This window comes from Antedon mediterranea, chromosome 9 (genome assembly GCF_964355755.1).
Source record: "Antedon mediterranea chromosome 9, ecAntMedi1.1, whole genome shotgun sequence".
NCBI classification, from domain to species: domain Eukaryota; kingdom Metazoa; phylum Echinodermata; class Crinoidea; order Comatulida; family Antedonidae; genus Antedon; species Antedon mediterranea.
This window is the reverse complement of record NC_092678.1, coordinates 25,601,641-25,611,542: the sequence shown is the minus strand read 5'-3', so window position 1 is coordinate 25,611,542 and position 9,902 is coordinate 25,601,641. Positions and strand designations below refer to the sequence as shown.

Below are 9,902 nucleotides of genomic sequence, written 5' to 3'. Positions count from 1 at the left end.
AATAAACACACTGTTGTTTATTATTCGTTTTGGTAATAGATTTTAATGCTCTTAGTAAGTTACATACTGTTATTTACAATACATAAAGAAATCATACAATCATAGAGGGCTCACTTCCATTAAATAGATCTGTCATGATTTAAATAGATCAATATGCTAATAATATTTTTTTCCATTAAAAACATGATAAATTCACAGCAAATTTATTAATTCAAATTTAAGCATACATTCAATTTCATGGCCTTAAGTTTTTTCCCCCAGCTTTTTAAATTTGTTGATAACATTGATTCATTTCTGTACTCTTTCGAGAAAAGACAGTAATAAAAATAAATTGTGTAATATTTGTATGTTTATTCATAAATTTATTGAGAATCCGGTTTATTACGCTTGCTTCTGCGGCTTTCAACTCCATCCTCGCTACAACGATCATCTTTTCGTTTTGTTCCAACTCGACGAGATACTTTTGCTGGAAACACAGGACTGAAAAAGAAAAAGTAAAAACAACAAATTATAATGCCACATATTTACAAAAGAGCCTACTGTACTTGTCTGGATCTTTACTTAGCATAAATTGTGTCAGAGACGAGTGGAACAGTCGATTGGCGATTGAAATGCTTGCCTAACAATCCCAGGGTCCTTAATTCGAGTCCTGTCATAGCCAATACAATGCCACTACATAATCCTCATATGAGACTAGAAAGCATTGGTTTGCTTGCCTAACAATCCCAGGGTCCTTAATTCGAGTCCTGTCATAGCCAATACAATGCCACTACATAATCCTCATATGAAACTAGAAAGCATTGGTTTCCCACCACATTAGTGAGTCATGTATTTGTCTGTTGAATTTGGTGTGTAAATAACAATTAAAATAATCGAGCTGAAGAAAGAAAAGTTCTGCTTACCTTACTACAATGTTATTTTGACCTTTGTCCTCCTCATCTGCAGATATTTCGCTTTGTGGTGTTAAAACCAATGCATTAACCTCATTGGTTTCTTGAGTTGCTAGGGAAACAAGAAAACATTTATTATTGGTTTTGTTTTTAATCGCCTACAAAATTTACTCTAATGGTGTTAGGAGTAAATTCCAAAGTTTCACAAGATGAAAGGGATTTCTTTAAAAAAAAAAAGACTTTTTATCACCTTCTGAAGATTCACTTGTCATAAAATAACTTGACTTTGTAGATAATACTCTACTGCCCTCGACATCAAGTTGATGATTCTCAGATTGTTGCTCTGCCACGACCTGAGAGGATTTTGTTAAGTCTGGTGTTTGAGCCTTTAAAGGATCCGTGCTTAAGGTTCCAGCTTGACTACTTGTTGCCAACTTGTCTTCAATCTCTTTGTTTTCTGCTTCTTCTAGCGAACCAATTGATGAAGATGAAGTTGTATCTGTTGAGGGCGCTTTTGATTTGTTTGCCTTTGCTTTCATTTCTTGTTGCCGTCTTTTTGTCTCTTCTATCATTTTACTGAATTGACTTTTATGCGATTCCACTTTTTAAAAGAAATGCAAAAATATTACAAATTTGTCACACAAGATTCATTTATAAAGTGACAAAAAAAATGTGATGTGCCAAATATGGTAGTGATATGCCTAAATATAGTAGTGATATGATGTCACCGTGTCCATATATGGGCACATCACATTTTTCGTCACATAAAGTTTGAGAGTGTAGACAGAGTTGAATTAAAAAATTAAACAAAATAAAACTTACAATACTTCTTCCTTGATTTATCAAACTGTTCATCCGTGTTTCCTTTCTCAACAACTAATCTCTTTAGAATTAAAGAAAAAAATAAATCATTATTTTAGTGCACTTGTTATATATTATTATTATATGTTAATAAAGGCAAATTTACACAGACTAGCGTTAACGGTAAGAAGAAAACCACATAGCTTGTTTCATGTAGAATCTGTATCTATTTTAAGCGGAAACCACCCGTTCTCTTCGTGTTGTGTGTAAATGGTTATATTAAGGAATAACATAGATTCTATATTGTATTTACCATTACCGCTCGTCTGTGTAAATTGGTATTTAGCCATTTATTATAATACATTGAATAAAAAGTTTCTATACAATAACATTTAAATAGAAATAATCGCAACATGAAATAATATAAATTAATAACTTACATCTTTGACTGTCTCGTTAGAATGCTTCAACTTCTGCTTTTGTGCAATTGCAAATTCTTTTGAAATCGCCTCCACTAAAAAAACAAAGAATTGTTACCATATAATAATAAGTATGTTCCTTCTTCCACACTTCTTTAGATAAACAAAAGCATAAATTAAAGATGAAAAGGTTCCACATAAACCATACGACAGTGGAACATAATAATCATACCATTGCAGAAGGAGCGTCATTTTTTACTGTTAAATATATTAATGTAAAATATAACCTGTCTTTTGGTAACAGTGTAACCCTGTAATTGAATGTCACTCATCTATAGAGGACGTTGACGGAGAGACCTCATGGGTTGAGGAGGAGAGACTCATGTTGTTGTGGAGTTTACATTGGAAAGCTCCAATAAAGTTGCATTTGTAGCTGCTGGATGTCAAGTCTCTATTTTTTTAAACTGCCACTATATGATAAAGGTTACAATAGATCCACTTCTAAATTACATGCATTTAATATTTAAACTGATACGATACCTGATTTAGGATTGTCTGTGTCACAATATGAATTGTACAAAAGGGAAAAATCTTTCAAGCGCTTTATTAAAACCTAAAAAATATAAACAGAAATTTAAGAAATCTTTTACAAATATTACAGAAAACACAACATCAATATTTTGTAAAAAAAAAGGTGAAAAGTTCATCTTACTGGACGTGCTCCTTGATTTGTGACGTTGTATTCTTTCAGTTTTTTCCGAAGTTCTTTGTCCGACATCAGATTATAGACAAACTTTAGAAGAGGGCGTTTTTTAGATCTAGGAAAAGAAACATAACAAAAAGTATTATTAATGTGTTAAATCGTGTGTATATACTGTAGCCTTCATTAAACATTGTCAGGTAAAGGTCCGCTATTAAATTGTGAACATAGGGTAATGAGCTGTTAGGAGCTCATTTTACTAAGGCTCTGGATTATGTGGCAGGGTGGCCAATTCCTTTCCACGCTGCCTTATTCTCCCTAGTATTTTCGAACAGGTACTTATTTATAGCTGAGTAGACTGGGAGTTGTCAGAAATTGAACCCATGATGACAGTCAAGTTTACTGTATCCTAAAACAGTTCTCGCTTGAACCCACTTTTCTGTGATGCAATAGCCTTTAAGTAGCCTTATATTTTACCTTAAGGATTCCTTTTTGCCTTCACCAGCTAGACATTTATCTAGGTGATTGTTAATGAAACGCTCCAGAACACTAACACCACATACTGGACAAGAGGCTAAAAGAAAGAAAAACAACAAAAAAATGTTTTATTTTTTTATATATTTAGGCAAATTGCCATGGATAACCATAAGTGAATTATTCACTATCCTTAAAAGGTGGCAATCCTGTTCACAAAACAAACATATACACAAGATGCTCTACATAAACAAAGTCTTATTACAAGTCTATGGGAGTGGAGTTATAAATTGTCATTAGAAACCCTGACAGGACTTTCTTCCATGACTCTCTTGGATTGGTAGCCAAGCATCATAACCACCAAGCCACAAAATTCTCAAAATCACACCTAAAAATAAATCATTATGACTACTTTCTAACTAACCCATTTCTCTCAATATTTTAAATTTCGCAAATATCTGTAAATTGTTTTTAGGCCTACCTCTGGTATTGTTATTGGCCACTGTTGAGGGCGTAATTGGCGATGGTATCGTAAGTGAACAAGGGTTCTCGTTGGTCTTCTGTTTTGACGAACCAGGTTTTGCTCTCTCATCTTCTTCATCTTCCTCCGTAGACGATGCCAATGTTTTGCAGCGTTTTCTGTTGAGTGTTCGTTTTGGAGTACGTACACGAGGGCTTTTTGTAAATGGCTCAAAATCTGGGTCATCAACATCTGAAGAACTTTTTGACGCTGAAGGTGATTTTTTTGGGAGACTGCTTTTGAAGTATTCTTTACTTAAATCTATTTTATCAAAGGTCGTTTGTGAGGCTGACCTGCTAGGCCCATCGCTAGATGTCTGTTTAATCCGAGTTTGCTCTGAGGCAGAGGTGCTAGCAGGGACTTGATTTCCTTTGTCTGAACACAGCTTTAATATCTGAGGCCTAGATGAAGAATACATAATACAATAAAATAACAAAATACAAAGCTTATCATTTAAACACACAGGAGAAATCTAAACAAATGATATAAGTATGTACTGTATTAAGTTAAAAAAAAAAAAGTGTGATATGCCCAAATATGGTAGTGATGTGACCAAATATGGTAGTGATGTGACCAAATATGGTAGTGATATGCCCAAATATGGTAGTGATGTGACCAAATATGGTAGTGATATGACATCATCATGGGCATATCAAATTTACTTATGTGTATAGGATGTTGTAACAAACAAACCTAACAGCAAGGAAGTTTTTTACAATATCATCTAAAAGTCGATTGTTTTTCAGATTTGTTTCCAGGAACGATACACTGCAGGTTGGGCACTGGTTTTTATACGCCATATATGTTCTTATACACAGGGAACAAACTGCAACAGAAATCCAAATATATTATTATTGCAAATTTATGTACCTGGAATTGATAAAAATATGATTTAATAATTAAAAATAAGGTCTACTCTAGTAAAGGAAGTATTCTGTAGGCCTACTACTACTCTATTGACTTGGTGAGTGAGGCACCGCAGCAATAAACATTTAGTCTTTACAAATATTTAAACCCTATTTTTGCATTGATATTATAATTATTTACAACAAAGTTTTCTTACAATTGTGAGAGCATTCTGGAACCATCATAGACGTTTTGAGAAATTCATAACAGATGGGGCATCGAAGAAGAGTGTCAATTGTCTGTGGGAAAACGAATTTATTGGATGAATATTATGACAACCTAAAATATCTAGGCTATTTAGGCTTACAACATCCCTCAATCAACATGATGGGAGGATGATGGTGGAGCGGAGCGGAGGAGGTAGGCATTCTTCACAGACACTCGTCTCGTGGCTGGTGGTGGTGGAGTGGTGGAGGTGGACAGTGTCAGTAAAGACTAAGTTTAGTTTAGTTTAGTTTAGTTATAATGGGAAAGTTTAGGCGATGTGCCTTTTTAAACCCCATATCAACTACATTGTGTCGATGCGATTCTTGAAGGTATTAGCGGTCTCAGAATTGACAACGTCGGCTGGTAAACTGTTCCAATGGTTTATTACTCGTTGCGAGAAGGTATGTCTTCTACAGTTCAATCCTTTATGGAAAGTAGGCTTGAAAAATCTCAGGTGATGCCCTCGAGTAATTCTGCTAATGTTACTTCTCATTTGGAAAAAGTCATCCTTGGCTACACCCTCGAAACCTTTAACAATTTTATATGCTTCAATCAGGTCACCTCGAATTCTTCTGTCATACAAGGTTGTTAGGCCAAGAAACTTTAAACAATCTTCATATGAATATGAACGGATACATGGAACTAATTTAGTCGCACGACGTTGTACTCTTTCAATTACATTTATGTCCTTTTGAAGATACGGATTCCATACTTGAACACAAAATTCGAGATGTGGGCGTACATGCTTGTAGATGACGTTAAAACAATCCTTATCCATATATACGAAAGTCCTTCTGATGCTTCTTAAACAGTTCATGGCCCGCTGAGATACTTTGGCGCAGTGTTGGCTTGGTTTACAGTCATTAGTAATTAGTACAAGTGAGTCTGTACATGGGTCATTCTTCAGTAAGTGTCTAAAATCGTGTCCCGATACTTTGGTGGGATAGAGACTGAAAATTCATCATTAAAAAATAAAAATTCTTGACTTAAATCATAATCAACATTATTGTAAATATAATTAATTACATAAAACAAAGATAATTGCATTGATATTGTTAATTTTTATAAAAATGTTTCAGGCAACCCCCTATAATCCTATGTCCCGATCGTACATCTTCAATTTTATGATCGCCGTATATATTTGATAACAGGACTTTTGTTATCGAAAATATTGTAAAAAGTTAGTTAATCATTATTTCATGCGATTATATTCTTCGAAATACATCTCTACATACATTAAATCTCAAACTTTAAAGTTTTTGTTTGGAAAAAGCTTGTCCCGCAGTTTTGTGTCATTTCCGTCACATAATTTAAATGTACCGTCTACAGTTTAATGAACGGTGAGGAAAAAAATTGACTGTGCGTTGTAAACATACGAAGATATTTAAATTAAACTAGCCGCACATCATTTTCAATAAAAGAGGAAAAAAGCTAAAAAAACGAGGTTCTACGGTATCTAGAAGTATGCAATCCGTCTCCGCTGTCAGACATGCCTACGATGTGATCCTAGGCTGTCCAATGCTAAATACATCATCTCCGTCACGGTCAGCTCCGTCACATTTCCCAATGTTTCGTTGTGACGGAGATGACGGCCCGTGACGGATATGACTTTTTGTTATTGCCAGGACCTTTTTTTGTTGTACATTTTGTTTTGTATATCTTTATTATGTTATTACATTGTATATCTATGTTACTCTGGTCAATAAACATAATCAAATCATATCTTAAAGTCATCTCCGTCACATGATTTTTTAGGTTCGTCATATCCGTCACGGTTTCATCTCCGTCACATGGATATTTTATCCTTTTAAATCCTAAAATATTTAAGTAATGAACGCAATTATGTGGTATATTGAAATATAAACAATATTCTTCTACTATGTCAATGGATAGTAATATTAGTTCAACAGAATTTTGTAAAACATCAGTGACAGTCATATTATTTTCTGAAAATTATTATTGTTTGGAATAGTAAATGGTTTTGAACGTATAAAATCATACTTATAAATGTTAAAACAATCATTTTTTGATTAATAGAGACAAAAATAATATATAGTATCAAAGAATTAATAATGGAAATAATTTTATAATTCCTGAACCGTTATTTTTTCTATCTTTGTATATTCCATAAATGTGACGGAAATGACAGTAACATAGAACCATGTATTTATAAATACGAATAAAATACGAAATATATAATAAAGATTGCGCCAAACATATGCTTGCCATGTAATACATGTTCATTTATCTGAATAAACTTTTAAAATTTAAAAAATGCAAATTTTAAAATCGATTTTTTATAAACCTGAAATTAGACACTTACTGAAGAATGACCCACATATCATCATACATCATTATACAAAATGTTACTTATCCATGCTATTTCTACTTTCACCTAGAGGCCTAGGCTAGCCTAAGTTCTTACCCTAAGTTCCGGCATAGTGCTTGGCCAGTCCGTCGGGTCTGTAACTGTCAAAACTTCCATCAAAATGATGTATTTTTATCATCACCACCGTGGTGTACCGCGAACTTATCAAACTTGGCGGCGGTGAGAATTGACTACTGTAGTGAGTAACATACGAGGCGCACCGACCCACCCTTTATCTCTCGGGCTCTGTTTTTGTTTGGCCAAGGCCGGCTAGCCATATTCCATAAATTATGGGTTATAGGCTCGGGCCTAGCTAGCTGTATCTCCATTATCAACTTTTAACATAATATTACAAGACATGATAATATTAATAAGTTAATAAGGATTTATGTATGTTTTTTAATTAATAATTTACAAAAGTTCGTAAATATTTCTTAATTTACTCAATGCCAACATTTTGTTTTTCAACGCGCTTTTCATTAAAAAGATTAGCCACAAGGGTTATCTATCGACACGACAGCCGGCCATACGTGTTTCTAATTTATATTTTCTATCAGCACGGCGATAGTTTCGTGCGCATATTGGTTATTGTGTCGATAGAAAAACTGTAAGTTATATAAACAGCCACCGGACATCTCTTACGTCATCTTGCTTCAAAACTTGAGGGCGACATTCGGATCTCAAAATGGAAGAATACGCACGTGAACCATGGTAAGGAAAACACGTAAAAAACTACTAAATTCTGAATTTTATTTAAAAAATGATTAAATTATGATTTTAGTAAATTATTTCGTATACGTTGAATTCCATAAAACGATATTATTTCGTGCCGAAGGTCCAAAAAGGATACATATCTCTAGCTAGGCCGCTATATTATTATATTATTATTACATCATCATCTCTGCTGGTGGACTGCATGCAGATACTACTGGTACTGAGTCTGATGTGGGCCTACCTAGGCCTAGCTACCAATATATGTATTTTTTGTACGTATTAATACTTTCGTACGTATGCTATTGGAATAGTATTCCACAAAATGTTTTTCTAACTTATCTTGATTTCTTATTAGTCCATGGCGGATAGTCGATGACTGCGGTGGCGCTTTTTCTATGGGTGTTATTGGTGGTGGAGTAGTACATTCGTTTCTAGGAGCACGGAATGCACCGGCCGTAAGTAAACAGCAAGATATTCATGTGGTGAAGTAGTATTAACATAAAACGTAACAAAATATATTTTTAAAATGTTATAAATATATGTTTATTTTAGGGTTTCAGGTACAGGTTAGCAGGAAGCTTGATGGCTGTCAAACACAAGGCACCAATAGTTGGTGGTAAGAAAAGCAATTTGTTTACACAAAGTTTATAAATATCTTACAATTTGAAAAATCAATGAATGTCAAGAGAAATAATTAAATAAAAATTTCATTTTTTTTCCAGGTAATTTTGCAATATGGGGTGGTTTATTCTCGACGTTTGATTGTACATTAGTTCATCTGCGTCAAAAAGAAGACCCGTGGAACTCGATCACGAGTGGCGCTCTAACCGGAGCAGTGTTGGCAGCAAGAAGTACGTTTAAGAAGTTCTTTATGACTGACTAGTTCCTGCTACGAGATTGTAAAATATTAAATTTGTATATTTTTGTTTTTTCAGGTGGAGCAGTAGCAATGACAGGATCAGCAGTTATTGGTATGTGATTCTGCAACAATATATCAACAGTAGGGGGAAGGGGAGCATTAGAAGCTAGGGACCCACAGTATTTTTTATTATTATGGCAAACCTCTTAATCTATATACAATTGTTATAGGTGGTGTGCTGTTGGCAATGATTGAGGGAATCGGAATTTTAATGACACGCTTTTCAGCTGAGCAGTTCAGACCAAGTGAGTTCATTTATTAATCCATATTACTATGAACGAAAACCTTTTCAATTTTGAAATTTGTTCTACAGTAACTGCTTTGCTGCCCTCCTTTAAGTATATAACATTATTTTATTTTGTCAACAGCTAACCCACAGATGCAGGACCCATCACTCGAAAATCAGGAAGCGCCATTATCACAGTTTCAATGATAGATAACCTTAGGACAGAAATTTGACATTCTGCAACTAAAGTACAAGCTAAAAGTCACTTTAGTCCAATGGTAAAATTTAAAGGGTTTATTAAAATGGAGGCACAACTTTGGTGCAAGTGTTTCAGACGAGACCAGAAGCAGTAGGCTAAACTGCTGTGATGCTTAAAATATAAAATATGATATTAGTCATTTTGGTCAATAGTTACTTGCACTAACTAGTCATGTACTGACTGTTAAGCTCTGTCAAACTTTATGTGACAATAAATGTGACATGCCCATATATGGACATGAAGATGTCATATCACTACCATATTTGGGTACATCACTTTGTTAGTTTGATAGTGTAGACTGTAGCCATGTACCATAGTTTAACAGTGGTTGCTGTAACTCTAGTTAAAGAGATGTTTTTTTTAACGATTTAAAGATTGTCTATATATTGTATTTATCAGCTGAGATTATGTTACATTAAACTCTTTTATGGAAATCTGATTAATCTTTGTGAGCCTTTAATTTGCTTCTGGATTTGTAGTCTAGGTTTTAGACGACGAG

At 34.1% G+C, this 9,902-nt stretch overlaps 2 protein-coding genes across 2 annotated transcripts; one reads left to right on the top strand and one right to left on the bottom strand.

The window, feature by feature from the left end:
• Window positions 1-51: 51 nt before the first annotated feature.
• Window positions 52-7,735, bottom strand: LOC140058512 (E3 ubiquitin-protein ligase RAD18-like). Its single transcript, XM_072104153.1, has 12 exons — window positions 7,343-7,735; window positions 4,868-4,949; window positions 4,498-4,630; window positions 3,766-4,205; window positions 3,288-3,384; window positions 2,823-2,928; window positions 2,651-2,723; window positions 2,132-2,205; window positions 1,713-1,773; window positions 1,141-1,491; window positions 903-1,002; window positions 52-480 (listed from the first exon to the last, which is right to left on the bottom strand). Exons 1-12 carry the CDS (start codon window positions 7,400-7,402, stop codon window positions 363-365), a joined length of 1,695 nt encoding a protein of 564 aa, XP_071960254.1. The 5' UTR covers window positions 7,403-7,735; the 3' UTR covers window positions 52-362.
• Window positions 7,736-7,897: 162 nt separating this feature from the next.
• LOC140058513 (mitochondrial import inner membrane translocase subunit Tim17-B-like) lies at window positions 7,898-9,842 on the top strand. The gene is made up of 7 exons (XM_072104154.1): window positions 7,898-7,996; window positions 8,355-8,454; window positions 8,552-8,615; window positions 8,722-8,850; window positions 8,935-8,970; window positions 9,089-9,163; window positions 9,287-9,842. The coding sequence occupies exons 1-7, from the start codon at window positions 7,971-7,973 to the stop codon at window positions 9,349-9,351; spliced, it is 495 nt and encodes a 164-aa protein (XP_071960255.1). The 5' UTR covers window positions 7,898-7,970; the 3' UTR covers window positions 9,352-9,842.
• The last annotated feature ends 60 nt before the right edge of the window (window positions 9,843-9,902 follow it).

Bases quoted from the DNA above. Each gene is read 5' to 3' on its own strand.
- LOC140058512 (XM_072104153.1), bottom strand. From the start codon at position 7,402: ATGGAAGTTTTGACAGTTACAGACCCGACGGACTGGCCAAGCACTATG. The intron at 2,206-2,650 runs GTATCGTATCAG...TTGTTTTTTTAG, and splicing joins CACAGACAATCCTAAATCAG to TGGAGGCGATTTCAAAAGAA. The intron at 1,774-2,131 runs GTAAGTTATTAA...TTAATTCTAAAG, and splicing joins CTAACGAGACAGTCAAAGAT to AGATTAGTTGTTGAGAAAGG.
- LOC140058513 (XM_072104154.1), top strand. From the start codon at position 7,971: ATGGAAGAATACGCACGTGAACCATG. The intron at 8,616-8,721 runs GTAAGAAAAGCA...TTTTTTTTCCAG, and splicing joins CAAGGCACCAATAGTTGGTG to GTAATTTTGCAATATGGGGT. The intron at 8,971-9,088 runs GTATGTGATTCT...CAATTGTTATAG, and splicing joins GACAGGATCAGCAGTTATTG to GTGGTGTGCTGTTGGCAATG.